Genomic DNA, 21,975 nt, shown 5'->3' with positions numbered 1-21,975 from the left:
GCCAATTTAAGGTCTGGCTCAGGGATTTGAGCTTCTCCCTGCCTGGCACTGACTGAACACTACCACCTCTACCTCACTGGAGACCTCATTAGGACTTGAACTCTGGTCTTTGTTCCTTCCCAGCGGGTTCTTTTCAGAGGGAAAGGTGGAAAGAGGAGGGGTCAGGTAAGCCCACGGCTCCCCGAGCAGCAGGAGTCCAACAGCCTCTGAGATCCGGAAAGTGAGTAAACAAGCAATTACTGGAGAGAGCCTAAAGCTGCAACCAGAGAAGCCGCTTAACTAATTCGATTCTACTCTCTGCCGGAGAGGACCGAGCCTTCCTCAAGCCCTCCTCCTACCCAGCTTCGGAGGGCTAATTCCACCAGCCTCCGTCAGCCTTCCAAGTGAAATTCCATCCCGGGCACTTGCAGGGTCCCGGTTGTAAGACAGACCTTTACCAAGCCTGAATTCTTGGCTTGGCCGCTGTCACCGCTGCTCTTTGTTATAAGGAGACAGAATACAGTGCCGTCACGCTCCCTCTTCCCAGAGCCTATGTCCTTTGGGTCTCTCTGCTAGAGAGGAGTGCAGGAAGAAGGGGGTGACTCAGAACCTGCAGTGGGAACCCAGCTGGGCTGCAGGAACCCCCACATTCCTCCCGGTTAGCTCCGAGCAGCCTCCTGCTACTAGACTAGACCTCAGTTTGTCCACTTCCGCTGCTTCTGCTGACATCAGTGCAGATCTTGTCACAGAAAGGCCTCTGCCTTGATAAGACAGGGTTCTTGCCAGTGCTACCTTCAAAGACTTGATATTTTAGTAGCATTTCAGGAGAGGTAAGGGATTTCCAGACACTAAAACATGTCCGTGAATAACAACAAAACAAGACATACAGTAGGTCCCACTGCTGCTTTTGGTCCCAATAATTTCTTACCTGGATTTTTTTTTCTTAAAAGAAAAAGTCTCAAGGCCCTCAAAATGACTCTAATCCTGAGAAATACGGTTGGTCCCCAAAACCCACATGGTGGAAGAGAAGGATTCCTGTTGACCTCCCCATCCATACATGGCAGACCCACATCCACATGTCTAACTACTTAGCCTCGGCGGGTGCCAAACCTGATCCTCCTGCCTCTGCCTCCCTGGATTACTGACCAGCCTCCAACTGCCCCTGTCTGCCTTTACCATCGCTCCTCCCTCCCTTCCTGTGCTAACTCCCATTTCAGGTAGTGTTAAACCCAGGGGTGTATTCAACAGTTTCTTCAAAGTCTCCCTTGACTCCCAGGGCCACTTCTGTTTTAGGCATGCATCCCGCTGTCTTTTAAGATGAAACCCGTACTCCCCGTCTGGCACACCTAGTCTTTGGTAGTCTGATCGTTCTTATTAACCTATGAGTCCGTGCTCCACTCCCCATCGTACACTGTGCAGAACACCGCTACCACTCTCCTGGCCTTGGGACTTTGTACATGCCGCTCTTATCAGTCTGCAGTGATTTCCCTATACTCCTAACTTAGCTGATTCCATCTGGAAATCAGTATAAAAACGATCCCTCCCTCCTTTAGCACTCTCTCTAGGTTAAGCATCTCTCATCAGAATTCCTGTATCATTATAGTATTCAACCTGAATTGTAATAATCAATTTTCCCATCCTTTCCCCTGTCTAGACATGGAGCTCCTTACTCATCTTTGTATGCACTACCTGCATAGACTAGGTAGTGACGGTTGGAGGGGAGGCTGCCCAGCAGACGGAGGACTCATAGAGGATATGGGATGCCAGAGACTGATAATATCACCAAATTACTTTGTAGGATGAGTAACCCCTTAGTTATTAGTTAGAGCTCGAAGAGGGGAGTGTTGAGGCAGAAGGGAAAACAGACTGACTTGAGTGTTTATAGTCAAGTGTGGTGACAGTTGAAACTGGAAGGTGGGCATGGGAATGAGCTACACTGTAGCGGGCAAGGCTCTAAGTTTAACTAGCGCTCAGATGTGTTCTCCAGTGGGATGGCAGGGGGAGGGGAGCTTTGTTGTAACCCTGGTACTAGAAGGAGTGTGAGTAGAAGGAGGCAAAATTCAGAAGGCCCTGGATGCACACAGTAGGATCTGGGAGAGGAGGTATCTGTTTGGTTTTGGAAATAGCTTCAGCTAATGACAACAGCGAGCAAACAGACTGCAGGAATTTTGAGCTCTAGGTTTCATTCTGTCTCTGGGTGGGCTAAGAATATGGAGACTGACAAGTTAACACCTCACCTTAGTTTTTTAAAAGCTGGGACCGAAGTCTAATAGTGATGATGGTTTGTGAACCATTGTCATAAATTGAACAGAAAGTGATCCCACCACCAAGGGGACCTATTCCTTCTCTTCTGGTTTTTGCCCTATGCTCTGGAGGGCATGGCTATTTCTCCATCGCGGGACTTTTCTCTCACTTGCTCTGCAGTTCAGCCTGTTACCTTTTCCTGCTTCTCACATTCCTCCTGTTTTCTGACTCCGAGCTTATTTTAGTCTTGTTTCTCTTGAAATCACCACAGACATCTGTCTCTCTTGCCTTCCCCGTCCGTCCACGCCACTCTCTCCTACTCGTCCTCCCCTCTCCAGACTCTCCTTCCAGTTGCCTTAACCGACCTAAAACTGCTTGGCTCCCTTTCCTCTCGGTATCCGGAGCCTCTTTGTTGGACATGCCTCAACCTGTTTCCAGCCTCGACTAATCCTTCGTAACACTGAGAAAGACCGATGAGGTCAGACTTGGTGGGGAGGGAAAGGAAGAGAAAAGTTCATTCCTAGCAGGCTTTCCAAATGGGAATAGCTACAAGCGTGTGCGTGCTTATGTGTGGGCAAAGTGTACATATGTGTGTTTCCTGCAGGCGAGAAAACCAAACCCCGCCTTCTTCATGGAACATACGTTCGTTCCAATGTCTTAAACTCCTGATACATACAGACAGGAATGGTGCATCACAAATCTCTCTCTTCAGGCATGGTAGCTGGTGGCACTAGGGCTCCAGGAAACCATCCCTTTATTTTCCAGAGGCCCATAGTAGTTCGTTACCTTGCCAACTGGTGTGTTGGAGTGCAAACTGCAAGGGTCTTCGTCGACTGGGAGTGAGGAGGAGACTGTAGACTAACAAGGTCCCTGGAGTAATCTATTAGTGTCTCTGATGCTTTACAGAAGGCGGTTATTCCTCCTGTTAAGACAAATATTTAGGGGAATATATACATATATGCATGTATATATCATATATATGTATGTGTATCTATACTTCCAAACCCCATTCACCCTCCGTTCCTGCCTCCACTGGCTCTCCTTCAGTCATATGCAGGCCTTTTGAATTGACCTCAGTTCCTTTCTGTCATCTTAATTCTTGCTTACTTTTATGCCAATTCAAGGGGAGAAGGAAGTTATAGCCAGAGCCTCCACGGCTGTCTCTCCACTCATTTCTCTCTAATCTCATTTCTCTCGCTCATCTTCTACCAGAACCTGTTAAATTCCTCCCATGACAATCTTTGACTAGGCAAAATTGTCTTTGTCCCTTGTTTTACATGACCTTTCTGTGGCTCACCTCCCGTGGCAGTAAGTAGTCCAGTTCGACTCACCTGCTCCCTTTGGTGGTGGCCACTTCCTGCGGCAGCCCCTGCTTCTAAAGACTCTCTCATCAACCAGGCCTTAGCTTTCTGCTCTTCCTTCTCCCTGGGGCTTCTTTTCTTTTTCGATATGTTAGCACTCCACAGTCCTGCATACCATCCTTGAGCAGGGCCTTGCTAATCTTCACTGCATTATTCCAATTTTAGTCCATGCGCCACCCAAGTGAGCAAGATTTCTACTCTCATAGCTCCGAGGACTATTTCTAAACTTGACCACATCCCCCTGAGGAAGATATATAGAAAGGTCCAGAAGCCTGCAGGAATGTTTCTCAAACTGTAAATCATTCCATATGGCTGGGGGCAGCGTGTGAAGGAAGAAATGGCAAGCGGGAGCTAGGCCTCCAGTAACCGAAACTTGAGGAATTCACATTGGGTGGTGAGATCAGGAGTAATGTCTGCTTCTTTTGCTTTACATTTTTAAAATAAATTTCCCTATCTTTTATTTTGTGTGATTTGCCTAATATCTACTTTATTTTGTTTTGTTGATTAGTTAGTTTTGTTTTTTGATTTTTTTGAGACAGGATTTCTCTGGCTGTCCTGGAACTCAATGCTGTAGACCAGGCTGGCCTCGAACTCAGAGATCCACCTGCCTCTGCCTTTCAAGTGATGGGATTAAAGGTGTGTGTCTTCATACGTACATTTTTAACTTTGCCTCACAAACACTTTATTTTTTAATCACAATTATAGAACACACACGCGCACACACAAATAGAAACCAAGAGAAGTGAGTGACTTCCTGAGTCAAGTCACATTTTCAGTTTCGGGTTCCTAGTCCCTTCCTCAGAAGAGTCTCATGGCACCAGGTGAGGGGTGACTTTGAAATCTTTTACTTGAGGTCTCACTAGACTACTCAAGATGTACAACTTGCTTGCTGGTGACCTCATTTATTCTGTCCTGCCTGAGAAGCAATTTTCTCCTCTTTGCTCATGATGGCATTCAGGAACCCCAAGAGCATCAGCGAGTGCCACCTTGGGAGGCCAGATGCCTGCTGCTGAGGTGACCTGGAGGCTGTGAAGCAGACAGCTGGACCAGGCCACACCAGACACCCACTGGTCTCCCTTACAGCTGTTCTCACAGCCCCACTAAGAAAGCACCCTTTAAGAGTCTGGAGATAGAGCTAGGGGACTCCCACATAAGTTATAGGACAATAACCTCCCCCCAGACAATGTCTCAAGTCCCTCAACTTCAGTTTCTTTGCTCTTAGTGATTTCTCCCATGGCCATAAAAATAAAAGTCACTCTAGTCTCTAAAGTAGGTCACACTGTGGGGGAAGGGAGCTGCTGAATGCAGATGTCAAGGAATTTTCACCCTTTTCCAAACCAAAAATAAAACTTGGAAACTGTCTGAAGAAAAGAAGTAGAGCTTAAGAAAAGCCAGGGAGAAGGAGGTGGGCGGGGTGTGCTTGCCCTAAATTCACTTGGCCCACAGCAGACCTCTCGCAGAGAGAGAACTTGACTCCGTGGTGATTCCTCACCATGACTGCCGGTAGGACCCTTGGTGCATCATGCGACTAACGGCTGGCTCTCCTCTCTTTCTAGCCACTCTCCCGGCAAAAAGCCTCTATTGATCAATCAAAGACTAGAGAGGGAGACAGGGCGAGCCGCCTTTTGGATTTCTTCATCCAAATGGTTCTGATATTCACTATCTGTTCTACGAAACAACACATGCAGTCGCAGCAAAGGCTGGGGGAGAGGCTGTGGAGCCCACGTATGGGTTCCCCTGGCTTTGCCTCTCCTTTCCTGCGTCTGGCCACCAGCCAAGTGGGCTTTCAGCTGCTGCTCCTGTTTCCAGTGCGTAGACTCCCCTACCCACCCCTGCTATTCTGCAGGGATTAGGGATCTGGTGAGGCACAGAGAAAGGGTGACAGCTTCTAGCCTGCACAGCTGTGGCTTGGTCTCCAGCGTCCAGAGTTTTGGAAGACTCTTTGCAAGTTTCTGGTCAGGAAATATTAATCTTTGCTCCTTTCTCCTGGCTGTCACTTTCCTGATCATAGCACTTCTTCCCTGAGCAGCCAGACTCTTCCGCAAACAAAGACTGTGCATCCCCTCACAGGAGAGGGGTTGGCCTAGGAAGAGCATAGATAAACAGGAGCAGAGCCACCTGCCGCACAGGCCTGGTCTGTGCTGTGAAGGTCAGGTGATGCTGGCAGTTAGCAGCAACGGTCCTCCAGGATGCAAGGAGGGAATCAAAAGGAAAAGCAGCCTGAGGCGTAGAACGTCCACCTTAGTGTTTGGAGTCCACGGAACCCAGGTTAGCTGAGTTGAAGAGAATGGTATAATTTGGTTTTTCTTTTGTTCTCCCTTTGTCACCCCAGAACGAGTAAGCTCCCAGATGATACCCTGCCAGGCAGGGTTGGGGGTAGGGGAAATGGATGGAAGAATAAGCAGTTGGGAATAGGACTTTTAGCACATCCCTGAGTACTCAAGAAACTGAAAGGAGCCTTGCCTTAGGGGACTGGGCAAGTTGGCAGAGGTCCAGTTGATAGAAAGAAAGCAGAGAGCTGGAGCCAGGGTGAAAATTTGGTTAAAGTCAGGGACAGCTAATTCTCACGTTCCTTCTGAAAGGTAGGGATGTGGCTTATGACACAGGCCTGGTGACCAGGTCTCAGAACATACCATAGAAAACGCTTTAATAAATCTAGGTTTACCCACAAGCATTGCAAGCCTACTCCACATCCGAGTCACCTGCTGGAGATGCTCAGGGTTGTGCTAGTGATGGCCGGATCTTTTTACAACCTCCAGAGATGACAGTCTGTACTCATCCCTAAGTGGGCAGCCTCCAGCAGTGGAGACTGCTGTGGGTCTACAGAGGACAGAGAGGCCTTTTTCGGAATGCAGTCCCCAGAGGCTTCCCCTTTTCTGCCTGCAGAATTCCAAAGGCCTGAGACAAACCCCAGGATACAGTCCAGCAAAGACGACTTGGACTCTATCCCTCTGGGACAGAGATTGCTAAAGAGCCTTTTTATTTTTAAATCTTCACTCCCACTACTGGGGAGGAGTGATGGCACACATGGGGAAAAAAACAAATCAAAAGGGGGCATCCAACTAGATGTGTACATCTTACACTTTATTTTATTTATTTATTTATTTTGATTTTTCGAGACAGGGTTTCTTTGTGTAGCCCTTAGCTGTCCTAGAACTTGCTTTGTAAACCAGGCTGGCCTCGAACTCACAGAGATTCGCCTGCCTCTACCTTCCAGAGTGCTGGATTAAAGGTGTGTATTACCACCACCAGGCCATATTCTTTCTCTATTGTACTCTTATTACTAGCCGGGCAGTGGTGGCACACAACCTTGATCCAAGGACTCAGAAAGCAGAGGCAGGTGGATCTTTGTGAATTCGAGGCTAGTCTGGTCCACAAGGTGAGCAGGACAGTCAGGGTTACAGAGAGAAACCCTACCTCAAAGAGAAAAGAAAAAAGGAAAAAACATATTACTGAAAACGTCCAAGGGCATGAGTTAAGATTGAAGTGATTCGTAACCAACTCTGCTTCTGTTTTTCCTCCCAAAGCTTTCCACTGGGTAGAACTTTTAATTTGAACAATGATTCAAAGGCTGCAAGACAAACTGCTCATTACTGGACAGAGTGCCAGGGATCCTGGGAAGGCAACCTCACTCCCCACCGGAGCACTGCACTTCGCAGTAAAGGTTTCTTTCATAGCCAGGGAAGGCCGGACCAGCGTTTCTTTTCATCTCACCTTCTTTTAGGAACTGCTGGGATAAAAGGGAGTCTAGGAGAATAAAAATTTCACAAACACAGGACAAGAATAAAATATTTAGGGCAAAAGACCAGAAGTCCCTTGGATATTCAGTGAACTGAACTAACTCTACTAAAAAAAAAATAATAACTATAAAGAAATAAATTTCTATCAAACACTATGCCACAGTATGAGGCTTTAGACCACAGCACACTGGCTCTGAGCTATATCTTCACACCAAGTAAGTTGAAGAGACTCACGTTAACCCAAGGATAAAATGGGGGCAGTTCTGTCATTAACTTCATTCCCAATACTAACATGTTTTATTCTGAGTATTCTGCCAAAGAAGTTAAAAGGTACATTCCCTACAACTCCCCATTCTAAATCTAATCTACCATCAGGAAGGAGGGGAAACGCTGCTAGAAGCCACAGAGAGAAAGAACCAAGATGATGATGATGATTATCATTTTTAATGAGACTCTATGTATCTCCGGCAATCCTGGAACCTGCCATGTATATCAGGACTCCGACTCACAGAGATCTGCCTGCTTCTGTGTCGTTAATGCTGGTATTAAATGCATGTGCCACCAAGCCTGTTCCAAAATCCCTTGAAACATCTGGCTTTTGCATAGTGTTAAAAGTTTTCAACGTGGGGGTCCAGCTCGGTGGTAGAATGACCATCTAACAGGCTTGGAGTCCAATGTTACAATGGTTAATTTAATGAAGGCACTGGAGACCCGCTCAAAGTAGTCCCCCTCCAAAAAGGCTACACAATTCAAAACAGTTTCTACTCACACTGTATCTCACCTAGTTCTGATAATCCTACCTGAGCAGCAAGTGTCCAGGCCTAGAAACAAGCATGGCTTAAGAAACCGTCTATGCCAGCAACTAGAGCTACACAAACTTCATGGTCTATTTTTATTATTATTATTCCTTCACTCATCACTGAAAGCATTTGGATGTCAACAGAAACGTTGTTCTCTGCGATTTTTACTCCTGTTTATTCCTTCCTGAAAATAGAGCTGATAAAATCCAAGAAAGTCACAGGGTTGGTGTGAGACAGACGCAGCAACAAACTCTGCTGGTGGAGCTAAGCTTCCTGCCTGCCAAGGGGCCAGAGGAAAAAGGGAATAAAACGACCCATATTTGCTGATAGGATCATTTAAAAATAGCAACCTCCTTCTTCTCCTTTCCGACCAATGGACACAATTCTCTTAGCCCACATCTGATTTACACACACAATTCACTTCTGTAGCAAGGATAACAACTAACAGTTCAGTGCTTCCCAAGTAGGAGGCAGGAGTCTGAGCCAGGGTCTCAATGTGTAGCCTTGGCTAGCTTCCAACTGGAGAACCTCCTGCCTCAGCTTCCCAAAGCCTGGAATTGCCTGCATGTGGCACTTTGCCCTGTAGGTATGAAACACTTTCCAAGAACATCAACTCAGTAATTTTTACAACTTTATGAGGCAAGTACAATTATCCTCCTTTTAGACTTGGAAAAAAAAAAATACAGAGCTGAAGCAACTCCAGGGCCTCAGAGGAAAGTGGCAACAGTAAGGTATGAAACTCTAAGCATCCTGGGCAAGAGGATTTGTGCAACAAGGAGATGCTGGGCAAACTCCTCCCGGTGTACAGGCTCTAAATTAAGCAGACACACGGTCCCATGGTTCATCTTTGTGTGAAACCAAGAGCGAAGAGGGACCTTAGTCGCACCTCAAACAAACACAGCTCTCTTTACACCAAGTGTTACCCTTTCAAATATAGAAGCACATCGAGACAGCTGTTCTAGCATAACTGCATTCTAGTAACAGGATGTTGGCAGAATTAAGGCCCTGGACACCTTCATTTTAAGATCCACTTAATGGAACCTTAGTAGTTATAATAAAGCTTAAGTAGCTAATGTCTAAAAGAAAAACAAGGCAATTTAATAACTTCCCGATTAAAGCATGTTTCATTCTATGTCTATATTATTATGGTGATGGAATAGAAAGCTCACAGCTCCCTTGCTTAAAGAATCAGGTCTTACAGAAAGAGCAAAGCAATGGCCTCCTCAGCTATGAGTATATAATTAGAACAAGCTAGGGCCGAGGTGTCCGATCATGCTCCTTTTGTCTAAAGCCTACACAGCTTTGTCTCTCCTCAGTTTCTCCTGTTCTCTTAAGACTCTATTTAGTTAAAAACTGGTGCCGTCTTTTAAAGAACTAGCAATTATATTATAAAACACCGTCTCTAATTGGCTTGCTCCTAAGAGATCACTACCTCTTAAATACTGAACGTTTTGCATTAGGCAAACGGTCTCTTTAAATTGACTTGGCTGTCATCTGTTTATCACGACCAAAACACTTATGTCATCATGTAGGTGACAAGCACAAATCAGGAAGTTCTGCTAAATGAGAATTAAATTTACTCAACCCCCCTTGGCCTCCTTCCTCCTCTGGTTTGATACACATAATTTCACTTTCACCAATGCAATTACTTTCTACAACTAAATTACGGGGGGAGGGGGGAGTAAAATTTCAGTTTTGACATCTAGTGGAACACAGAAATGGGTCTGAACATTTAGACAAGTCAATTTCATTGGCTTCTTCATATTTGGCCCTACTAGACTTCTGAAGTAAGCTGTTATCCACCAACCCTCCCCCATTAATCTAAAAAATAACCCATGGTCTACAAATTCACAGGAGACTGAAACAAAAGTTTTGGTGGAAACATCTGAGGATAGGAAAGGCTTCAAAACTTGGTGCTTTAAATTATTTAATATTAAAGATTCCATTGATCAGACTACAGACAAACCAACTAACCTGAGACTATAGAAAAGGCAGTTATAGGGACAGGTTAAGAACCTGCCAGTCCTCGACATCAGGATCTATCGGCAGTCCTCTGAGATGAGGATGTGTGTGGAAAAAAAGAACCCTCCCCCCGCCCCCCCCCCCGCCAAAAAAAAAAAACCCTCTTATATGTGTCTCTCCTGATACTTACTCAAGTAAACCAACAACGTCCCTAGCCTGTCAATGACTGATACTAAGAACCACACTTTCATTTCCCAGTCTGGCCACCCCTCCCCCCACTTTGTTGAAAACCCAGACAGGTGATTACATACAAGCAGGCAATGGAGTTGCTTCAAAATATTTAATACGTGTTAGACACGTAAAGTTACATTTTTATACAAAAATCAATACAGAGGAGGAGAAAATACTGTACAAAACCCTTATCAGCTCCCCCAACCTTTATACAACAAAGACTGGAGTCACCGTATCTACAAAACCATAAGGTCCTTCCACTTAGAGCTCGTCTGTAAACTTTGTTTCATTAAACACTTTTTAAAAGCACTGTGTAGTAAGTTCTGAGCTAGAGCTTTTAAAAATATATCTTTTCTTTATAAACTCCGTATTTCCAAGCTTGAACTCTTCTGTGAAGTTCACCAAGCTTCTTTCCCCTTTGGGGAATTGAAGGTCCCTTAATGTTCTGCTGTCCCAGAGTAATCACAGGGTAGAAGCGCTTCTGTGCTAGAGAAAGGTGGGGAGGGAGAAAAATAATACAAGTCTCTACTCCAGACGAACTCCCTCTAGTCTGAGGAAATCCTGTGAGGAAACGCCACTCCGCGCCCGATGAGGTTCTAGCTTTCATGAGTGTGTGTAAAGTCCCTCTCTCCCCCAAGATCGAGCGGGGAACTCCCCTGCCTCGAGCCTTTCAGCAGCTTCCTTTTCTGTGCTGCTGGCGGAGGAAAGTCCCGGTCTGCGCCCCCAAAAGTCTCAAGCCCCGGGGAAGGGGTGGTGCATTCCAGAACCACAGAACAGTCTCAACACAAGACAAACTTACACACGGACACACACAGACACAAAAGTTAACGATCGATCGTCCTCTTCCTATAAGCCTCCAACTCTAGGTCTCTACGTGAGACTCGAGAGCCACGGCCCAGCCGGGCTGCCCCGTTCGGGTCGATGTGCTGCCCGGCAGCAACCAGTCTCCCCTTCGCGCCCAGCGCCAACGGTCTCGGCTCGTCCCCGAGGCCGGGAAAGGCCACGGCCGCACTTCGGGGACGCCCGCTGCTCACGCTCCAGCCGCTCGGGCCCCGGGAACTCAGAAGGCCACAATGGCTGTGCTCCAGGGGCTCATGTCTCTCAGCACCGGCTTGTCGCAGCAGATCTGCCCGGGCTCGGCGGCTTCCGGGCCGCTCTCCTCCGCCTCCTCTTCCTCCCGGCCGCCCGCAGGGCTTTTCCGTAGGAGTCCCGAGAAGCTAGACCCGAAGATGCTGATGAGGTTTGCCACGTTCCCGGTCTCCATCTCCTCGTCGGTGTCCTCATCGGTGGTGCTCGGCTGCTCCTCCGAGTTCCGGCGCGGCTTCTTGAGAGGGGTCGAGCCAGGCGCCGGGCAGCCAGCGCGGCCACCACCCACTCCCGCTGCGCCGCGCTTCCTGGGACACGGGGCGGGTGGAGCGGGGGAACCGTCCTCGACAGGCTGCTCCTCCCGGGTAGGGGGACAGCCGCACGGGCGGCGGACAGCCCGGGGCCCCTCGGGGCACGTGTCCGAGCCGCCTCCAGAAGCCGCCGCGCGTTGACGCTCCACGCGGCTCCAAGCAGCTGCCGCCGAGTCCGTCTCTTCGCCCCGGAGAGCGTCCCCTGCTCCTGAAGACAACGGCTCTGAGCTTCCCGCTCCCGGTGTGTGGCACACCACGGGGCGCTGAGGCTGCGGCTCGGGCTCCGGCCAGGCGGCGCGGCCGGCAGGGGGAGGCGGCTCTCCCCAGCCGGAGGGTGGCCCGGCCACCGGCTCTCCGGGCTGCTGAGGCGGTGGCACCGCCGGAGTACCCGTAGGGCCGGCCAGGTAGAGGCCAGGGCATGGGTCACTCAGGTAGACCTGGCGGGCGCTGCGCAGCACCAACGACACCAAGAGGTTCTTGTGCAGCTTGATGCCACCGCGCTGGACCCGGGAGTTGTAGATCTTGCCAAGGGAGATGCTGACGATGCGGTGAGCCTCCAGCTTGAACTCCATCCTGCTTTCGCTTCTTGAGAGTGGAGCCTAGACGATGGAGTGGGTGAACGCCGGTACGCGTTCCGAAGCGGGAGAGGAGCTGGAGGCAGGAACCCTGAATAGGTTCGCCTCTGGGGTGCACCCTCGCCGGCTGAAAGCTCGGTGGAGAAAAGACGCGGTGAAGCGTAATCCCCTCCGCCTCTTCACCTAAGACAACAGACCTGATCCCGGCTGCTCGCTAAACTGAGCGGAGCAAGCCCACACCGCGCCTTATATAGACTCCTCGAACGCCAATCACAAAGAGCTGCCAACCGTTTTGGGCGGGCCGATGCGGCTCGTGCACCGCCCCCCAGCCAATCGGAGGAGGAGGAGGGGCGTCAGGGCCTGTTCAAACGTTAGTCCCGCGGAGCAAGCTCTTAAAGGGGGCGATCGCGGTGGATCCATTGAACGAGTACGATGGGATTTGGGTTCCAAGGCAACGGTGTAGGCGAGTGAGGTCCACAGAACTGTCTGTCGTTACGGTATCCGAATTGTGAGCTGGAACTCACTGGAACCGAACTGTCATTTGTTTAGAGTGCTGAAAATAATGAAGTTCGGCTTTCTTCATGAGCAGTCTCCAACTGCTCACACCGTTTCTTGACAGGAATGGAAGCTATGGCAATACAAGACAGGGACAATCCTGAACAACAAACAGCACGACGTTTTGCTATATTATTTTGGAGTCAGTTCCTTTCCCATTAGCGTCACACTCTTAGCATCTGACCACAAACAAAAGGGGAAGCTTCTGGCTTCTCAAGGAACAGTATTCAGGCACAAAGACATTGGTTCTCGCCTAAAGCCGTCATCTTCCACTCCCTTCCCCAAATCCTCAGTTGTCATTAAGTGGAATGAATGGAAGATATTACCTACTTCTCCGCAGTGTTTGCTTGTTTGGTTGGTTTAGGGGTTGGTTGTTCGGTTTTTCTATTTTTAGCACAGTAACTGACTAATCCACCCTTGGGAAAATCTAGTAAGTTCTGAAACTACAAACAGAGAAGTCCTGGGTTCGCATAATGATGTTGTAAATTTGTTTTATGACAAGCTAATAACATGGGAAGGGTCCCAGTCAACCGCGTACTCTATCCCCTAAGTCTTAGGTACCCTGACAAAAGGGCCACAGGATTCTATTGGTGCCTGATGACTTTGTAAATCATCTCATAGTCTTTAAGTTTCGATTCTAAAAAGAAGAAATCACATATACACCTATTTTATTATACAGAAGATAATGACAACTCTTAGCCACAGGAAACTTCAGCACAGCTTTCACGGAGTCTGGGGAAAAACTTGGCCTGTTCCTACTACAATAGGGTTTTGCCAAGCAATATGTTTATGCAAATACTAGTGAGAGGAAGGCCTGACCATAGGCAGTTCACAATCGGGTGCCCTCACCTGTGATAACCTGGTCACTTCCCCTTGACCACTCACTAGTAGTTACAAGTGAAGCCCCCCTTCCTAGGAATTTCCAGCTCACATAGAGGAGAGAAAATAATTATGACATCGAGCTACAGCAACATATGTTCATTAATAATACAAGGTTCTTCTCCATTTTCTTCCTTTGAAAATATTTTCTGTCCGTCTTTCTTTCTTTTTTGCCAATATTTATTAAATATTGGAATCCGAGTCAGCATCTACCCTTGGCCACTTACCTTTAGCAGCGAAGACTTTGCATGCTTCCGGTTTCCTAAGGGAGCAGCTCAGTGAGGTTCTGATAGAACCTGCTACATTACAAATGACCTATTCAGGAGGACATGGAGAGTGTATCAAAACAGTGCATCTCATGGATACCTTCATTGACGCCACGTAATAGGTGGTCTTAGATAAGTGTACTGTAGTGGCATATTATTTGTATTTTAATAAATAAATCTTTCCTGAAGACCAGAAAAGCAAAGCAGCCAAGCCACTAGAGAAGTCTTACCTCTACCAAGGCTGGGCGATGGCAGACTAAGCAGACTAAATTTCTCTCTCCTCTCATTTCATATTCTCTCTAGTTCTAGGATTAAAGGCATATGACTCCCTAGCTCTGGGATTAAAGGTCTGAGCCACCACCACCTGGGTTTGTTTCTGCATTGATCTTGTATAGCCCAGGGTGGTCTTGAACTCATCTGCCTCTGTCTCCCAAATCCTGGGATTAAAGGTATATGTCATCATTACCTGACCTCTAGTGGCTTTAGCTTTGCCTCTGGTCTTCAGGCAAGACTTATTTTAAAATACAAATAATATACCACTACAGTGTAGTCATAGTTCGTGCTCCTGTCTAATACGGCTTGCTTAGCCGTACATGCCAACAGATGCTCCTTCTTGAGTGGACTCTGTGAGTTGGTTCATGACCATGGGGAGGTACAGGACCTGGGTCTTTCAAAGCTTTATTTCTTTTACCAGCATTTCTTTTTAAGATTTATATATTTATTTTTGATTTTTTGAGATTGGATTTCCCTGTGTAGCTCTGACTGTTCTGGAACTAGCTAGCCTCGAGCTTGGAGATTCGCCTACCTCTGCCTCCCCAGTGCCGGGACTAAAGGTTTGCGCTGCGGTGCCCACCAGTGCCGGGACTAAAGGTGTGTGCTGCCATGCCCACCAGTGCCGGGACTAAAGGTGTGTGCTGCCTCCCCAGTGCTGGGACTTAAAGGTGTGTGCTGTCGTGCCCACCAGTGCCGGGACTAAAGGTGTGCGCTGCCTTACCCACCAAGCATCATTTTGATTTTATTTAAAAAGTCAAAGAATGGCCTGATGGTGGTGGCACACGCCTTTAATCCCAGCACTCGGGAGGCAGAGGCAGGGGGATCTCCATGAGTTTGAAGCCAGCCTGGTCTACAAGGGCTAGTTCCAGGACAGTTAGGGCTGTTTCACAGAGAAACCTTGTCTCAAGAAACCAAACCAAATCAAACAAAAAACCAAAACAAAAAACCCTCAGACTAGCACTGGGCTTATATATGAACACTATCGAAACACCTTAGTTATTAGAACATGCTTCCCCCTCCACTTGAATTTGGAATAACAGAAGTGGCTGTGGAAGGAAGGAACATAGATGGATGTTTGAGTAAGGAAAGCGTCTTTGAAGAGGTGCTCAAAGCTGTCAGGTAGCATCCAGACTCTGAGCAGCAACACAAGGATGGAGTACAGGGAGCATCTCCTTTGTCAGGTTGCCAAGGTGATGATAGCAAATCCTGGATGCCTCAACAGGGAGGCCTCAGGGACTGACTAAAGATAATAAGAGAACCCCAGGAGGGATTCTAGAACAATCGGTATAGCAGGTGATCAAGTGTAAAACCTCCATGAATGTTTAGGCAAAGAATTATTGAGAAGGCATGAAGTAGACTGAATGAGTTAGAAAGAGTGGGGGCAGGGGAGTAAAGAGTAAAGAGACAGGGCTGTGTGATAACTCAGAGAGGCAGAGGCTTGCTGTATATGCACAGCACCTAGAGTTTGGATCCCCAGGTTCCCATAGAAGGTGAAGCCTAGTGGTGCATGCCTGGATCCCTGGGCTGGGGAGCAGAAACACATGGCTTCCAGGGACTCACTGACTAGCCACTCTGGCCAAAATGGCAAGCTCCAAATTCAATGAGAGACCCTATCTCAAAAAATAAGGAGAAACTCCAGTATGAAGAGGGAAAGTTCGTGAGGCTTACCCCAAGCTGAGGAACTTTTGTCAAGTGCTGGCTGATAAAGGAGGGAGCCATGACCCCTGGAAGGTTACCTGTGCTCCAGTGGGTGGCCCTACCCCCGTGTAATATGCTCAGTGCTCATTGGACCAGTGGGTTGAGAAAGTCGGGAGGAGGAGTTGGAAGCGGGTAATGGATGTTAAATGTGATCTAAATACTTTGAATTTGTGTACGAAACTGCCAAAGAATAGAATAAGAAATAAATTAGGTAGAGTGTGATTGAGGAAGATGCGTGACTCTGGCTTCCATATAAGCATGCACAGCTGAGCACACCTCCTACACACACACACACACACACACACACACACACACACACACACACACAAATGTAAGAGACAAAAAGAACTCTGGTGATGCAATGCTGATCTGGGATACTGCCCAATACACACAGGCTGCTAAGGGGCCTGAGAAGGCTTTCTGACCCATCTGAGCTGAGCTATGCCAGCATTAACCACAGGACACTTTACACTCCTTCGTGGCTGCCCTTATCACTTTCTTCCTTTATGCCTAGCACCCCTCCCAGCTTGTGCCCTTATCAAAGACAGGGATAGTTAAAATAAAGGCTGCCTGATGGGGCACAGACACTAACCATCAGAACGTCAGGTAGTGTGGGACAGGCAGGATGGCAGGAAGGGGAAAGAGCTGAGAAAGATGTCCCATCAACTGTCGGGACATTCCAACATTATAACAATTAAGGTGGCCACAGTGGTACATCCAGAGGGTCACATATGTAGAATCTCTAGTAATCATGAGATTACGAGCACCATGATGGTCAGCTTGCAGGCGTTATAGATGAGTAAACAGAGACTCCAAGAAGTGAAGTCACTTTCCCAAAGTTGCCGAGTTGTAAGTTGGGATGGTAGGGATTCATCTTGAGTGTGTGACGTTCTGTCCTGTAATGCCTGGATCCACCTCTTATTTTCTGTGTGACCTTCGAAAACTTATTTCATCTCTAGTGAAATAGGAAAACTCATCCTAGTTTTGTGCCTCAGTCTACCGTGGAAAATGGCACTAATGAAGATAACGTGCATTGTTTAGTATAGGTCGTGGTATATATAAGCACTTACGAAGTCTTACCTGCTGCTATGGTTATTCTTTTTATTTCATCAGGACCCAACACATCATGGAGCCTTAGGAAATGTCAGCTAACTTGCGTTTGTGCTTTCGTAATTATTGCCAGGATTTCCTGTAATCCTGAGCCTATGGAATGGACTCTTGAGAATCCATCTCCAAGGGACCAAGCATTTGTGATTAGGAGGCTTCTACTACCACAAAGTGGGGACACAGTGGCTATGAAATGTGGCTAGTACAACCGAAGATATTAAGCATTTAACTTTATTAACTTTAATCAACTTAAAATCGAAACAAGAAGTGTCCCCCTCCCCCAGAATCCATTTACTGAGTCATATTTTAAAGCTTAAAGTGATATGTGTGACAAATATAAATTCCACAGCAGGCTTCAGGAACTTAGTATCAAAAGGAAATGTAAAATTCCTCATTTCCATTGTGATGGCAGAGCGTAGTAGTGCATACCTGTAATCCCAGAGCAAGTGCTGGGGTAAGCAGGGGAAGGAGGATCAGCCAAAGTTGAAGGCTACCCAAGACTATGTAGAAAGATCCGGTCTCAGACAAACAAAATTCTCCCCCAAATCACAGTGGAAATCATAATAAAATATTTTTATGATAGTTATGTATAGAAACGACAAAAATTTTGTTATATTGGGTTAAATAAAATAATTTAAGCCAATTAATATAATTATATAATTGCATTATATATTACATTTATATATTGTTGCTATGTCATTATATTATAATTGTTTATATACCTGGCTCTAGTTGTATTTCTAGGGACAACAAGGAGGTAGTTAAGCATAACCATATAAATATGCCTGAGCATACTGGGGATAACTAACAGATGTCTTTAACTGGAGAAGAGAGAAAGAACAAGGAAGATAAAACAGAAAGAAAGTGAAACACAAAACAGTTTCAGTGTTAAAGGGAAAAAATAAAGACATGCCATATTTACAGCACTATAGAAGCAGTACACTGGGCGAAGAGGGAGAGAAGAGGCCACAATGCTATAAAAGCACTTACCTGGACATAGTACCACATAAACCAACCCAACAGTATTTTAATTCAAAATGCAAACATACCAACAGGGTGTGGTTGCACAGACCTGTAATTGAAACATTCTGAAGGTGGAGGCAGGGGCATTAAGACTTTAAGGGCTGGTGGATGGAGAGAAGGCTCAGCAGTTAAAAGCAATTGCTGCTCTTCCAGAGACCTGGGTTCATTTCCCAGCACCCGCATGGCAGCTCACAACTGTCTGTAACTCCAGTTCCAGGGAATCTGACAGATGCACATCCAGGCAAAAAAGCAAATGCACATAAAATAAAAATAAAATTATTAAAAAAAAAAGCTTCAGGGTCATCCTTGGTTACATAGGGAATTCAGTTCTAGGCCAGCCTGAGCAACTGAAGAATTTGCTTTAAAAGCAAACAACAAAACGAAATAATATGCAAATGTACAAATAAATTTCTGAGGGTGCTCACCTGGATAGCATCACCCTCCTGGGTTGCTGGAGTGGACTTTTTCTTTAGTCTTGATGTCCACCTGGAAGGTACTGATACATTTACTTGTAATGTGCCATATTCTTTCCTGGGGGTGGGGGGTGCGGGATGGACCCACCATAAATGTCTTCCCATGACTATTGTGGGATTCCAGCTTTCGGGCCTGGTCTCCCAGATCCTATGCAATGCAATGTCCAAAACAAACTGCCAGGACTGTGGATAGGTTGAAGCCCTCTGAACACCATGGCAGTTCTCACAGACTGAGTCTGGGCACAGGGAGCAGGGAGGTGCTCCTATTCTTGTGAAAGTGGCTAGTAACCTTCAAATCACAACTGCACATTAGCATCCCCTGCAGAGCCCTTCGACATCCAGGCACCCAGACCTTACCAGATCCTTTAAATCAGAGGCTCTGTGGGGAGACAGTTCTGTGTCACAGTTTTCCAAAACTCCCTAGGTGGTTATACTGTCTAGACGGTGAGAAGAGTAGCCAAGCGGATTGGCTTTGGATCAGCTCTAACAGTTTCGGGTTCTTTAAATCTACTCCTCTGAGACCACAAACACTCCATCTGTATTCCAGCTAAATACCCCCACTTAAATATATAACTCTTAGACAAAGCAGAAAGATGGATATGAGTTCAAGGTCAGCCTGGGTAACTTGGACTATGGTGTGAGACCCTGTTTCAAAAAAGAATATCTTGCTGGGCGGTGGTGGCACACTCCACTCGGGAGGCAGAGGCAGGTGGATGTCTGTGGGTTCAAGGCCAGCCTGGTCTACAAACAAAGAGAAAAAAACTATATCTTGGGAGGCAGAAATGCCTCAGTGGGTAAAGTGCTTGCTGCCCAAAGACCTGAGTTTGGATCCCTAGCACCCCCATAAAACTTGTATATGGCAGCATGCTTTTGTAATTTATATTTGTCACACATATCACTTTAAGCTTCAAAAATATGACACAGTAAATGGATTCTGAGGGGGTGGAACATCTGTTTTGTAAGCTGGGGACAGAGACAAGTGGATCCCAAGGGCTTGCTGGCTAGACCGTCTAGCTGAAACAGTAAGCTCCACATCCGATACCTGTACACGATCTTAAGACACAAGGTGGACAGCAATAGAGGAAGACACCAGAAGCCAAGCTCTGGCTTCCAGCTGTGCCCATATGCACACATACACACCTCTAGCCTCAAAAGTATGTCTTTTAGCATCGGGCGTGTAGCTCAGTGGTAGAGCGCATACTTAGCATACCTAAATCCCTGCTATGACTGCTAGCACCAAGATAAATAAATAATAAATAAATGTGTACATCTCATTTCCTATCCCCTCAACAAAAAAACCTCTCAGCTGCTACCTTACCTCTACACATCATTTCTTTCAGGAAGCCTTCAGTGCCCATTAATGTTTATAGTATACTGGCTTGTTCCTCCCTCCCTCCCTCCCTTTCTCCCTCCCTCCCTTTCTCCCTCCCTCCCCCGCCCTTTCTGTCTGTCTCTCCCTATCTATCTCTCTCTCTCCCCCAAACAGTTATTTGTTACTTAAAACCACCATCTCGTGACAACAACTATATATTTTTGCAATTTATTTAACTCGCATATTATACATTCACCTGTTCTGTAGACAAATGTATTCCCCCGGAATGCTACTAAATGCTGGAAGATGGTATCATGCATTGTCTGCATCCTACCTCCCTGTTTTCAGATGTGTCCTGAAAAAGTAACAGAGTGTCTGCTGGTTCTATTCAACAGGACTGTGGGTCAGTGACGGGCTGAAACCACCAGTGAGTAGCATCGTCTTATTGTTTAGCCAATAAGAAAGCCTGCCTCACCCCACTCTACCTGCTGCAACCAATAAGACCTGTTCTAATTCACCAGTCACATCCTTTTTAGATCAACACAGCTGATCTCAGTTCGAACATGAACGCTCATTCAAGAAACCCCAAGCCTCCAACCATGTCGTGATCGTTTTGACTAAGCAAATTCTGAGTGTTTATTTATACAGACATTCCCCAGTATAAACGGAAGTTTCAGCCCTGCTGTCTAACTGAGGGTGCCTGTGTGGATTGGCAGACCAACTAGGCACCCTGAGCTCTTCTGAGGGCAGAGAATTGTCACACAGGCGAAGCTATGATCTCGTCCCTTGACCACTATCACTTCATGAAAGTCCTCACAGCCACTTTCATAGGAGACAGAGTTCTTTCATTGTTCCCGTCAAATAGCAAGAGAGCTTTTCTAAGTTTCCAAGTAGGAGCCAAGTGTCAAGGCACACCAGGATAAGTGGGAGGAGCCAAGTGTCAAGGCACACCAGGATAAGTGGGTAAGTGGGAACTGGAGGCAAAACTGTTCTTCATAGAGAGACGAGATTCCATAGAGGTGGGGGAGGGAGGAGAAAGGAGAGGAGAGAGTTCACATGAGAACTGGTAAGGGAGAAAGAACTGGTCAGTAATGACGTGCAGTGCTTCTCTTCAAAGAAATCAGATCATATTCCAGGTCCTGCCCCCTTCACCAGCTGACCTAATACTTAGAAAGTCTCAGCGTCCCAACGGACTCCTGAGGTCAGAGTCCTGAGAGGCTATTGCTCAGTCTGTGTCACTTTCTGTTTGTTTTTGCGTCTGTCCCTGCCCTGATGGAGTAAATGTGTGCTAGATGAGTGTTCCAGTGAGTGGGCCCTGGGTGGGATCATTGTCAAGCGTGTCAGTGGAGTGGTGGAGCCTGGGTGTGCTTAGTCAGTTTGACCACAGAATGAACAAATGTGATTTTCAGAAAGATTTTCAGAAAGTCCCTGTATCTCTTTTTTCCATCACTGTGAGGGTTTTGTGTGTGTGTGTGTGTGTGTGTGTGTGGTTTTTTTTTTTTTTTTTTTTTTTTGGCTTTTGGTTTTTTTGGTTTTTCAAGACAGGGTTTCTCTGTAGCTTTGGAGCCTGTCCTGGAACTAGCTCTTGTAGACCAGGCTGGCCTCGAACTCACAGAGATCCTCCTGCCTCTGCTTCCTGAGTGCTGGGATTAAAGGCGTGCACTACCATCACCTGACTTACCGTGAGTATTTTGTTTGGCTGGTTTTGCTTTGCTCTGTTTTTTGTTTATTTGTTTGTTTGTTTTGTTTTCTTGTTGTTGTTTGAGACTTACAAGTGATTTTTGAAGATTTCTTTTAAGCTTGCATACATGGGGGAGTGGGAGGGCCTATAACATATGAGAGCAGGTGCCTGCGGAATCCAGAAGAGGATGCCAGATCTACTGGAGCTACAGTCATAGGCGGTTATGAGCCACCTGCCATCGGTACCGTGAACCAAACGCAGGTCCTCTTCCAACGCAGTACCAGCTCTTAGCTGCTGAGCCTCTCTCCAAGCACCATGCGTGATTTTAAAACTATTTTGTTTGGTTCCTGGACCAATAGTGTGTTTGTTGATGTGTTTCTATTAAATAAGTAGGCTTATTTTTTTAAGTATGTGTGTGT

At 46.7% G+C, this 21,975-nt stretch overlaps 1 protein-coding gene and 1 non-coding gene across 2 annotated transcripts; both read right to left on the bottom strand.

Annotated features, from left to right (window-relative positions):
* Positions 1-3,667: 3,667 nt before the first annotated feature.
* LOC121455473 lies at positions 3,668-3,771 on the bottom strand. Its single transcript, XR_005975499.1, has one exon. It is a non-coding gene; the product is annotated as a U6 spliceosomal RNA (small nuclear RNA).
* A 6,636-nt stretch (positions 3,772-10,407) lies between these two features.
* Positions 10,408-12,504, bottom strand: Ier5 (immediate early response 5). Its single transcript, XM_041662232.1, has one exon. The coding sequence runs from the start codon at positions 12,284-12,286 to the stop codon at positions 11,378-11,380; it is 909 nt and encodes a 302-aa protein (XP_041518166.1). The 5' UTR covers positions 12,287-12,504; the 3' UTR covers positions 10,408-11,377.
* Between the last annotated feature and the right edge of the window lie 9,471 nt (positions 12,505-21,975).

This window comes from Microtus oregoni, unplaced genomic scaffold (genome assembly GCF_018167655.1).
Source record: "Microtus oregoni isolate MIOR12 unplaced genomic scaffold, Mior012 000013F_ref0000133, whole genome shotgun sequence".
NCBI lineage: Eukaryota > Metazoa > Chordata > Mammalia > Rodentia > Cricetidae > Microtus > Microtus oregoni.
This window is presented reverse-complemented; position numbering and strand designations above follow the sequence as displayed.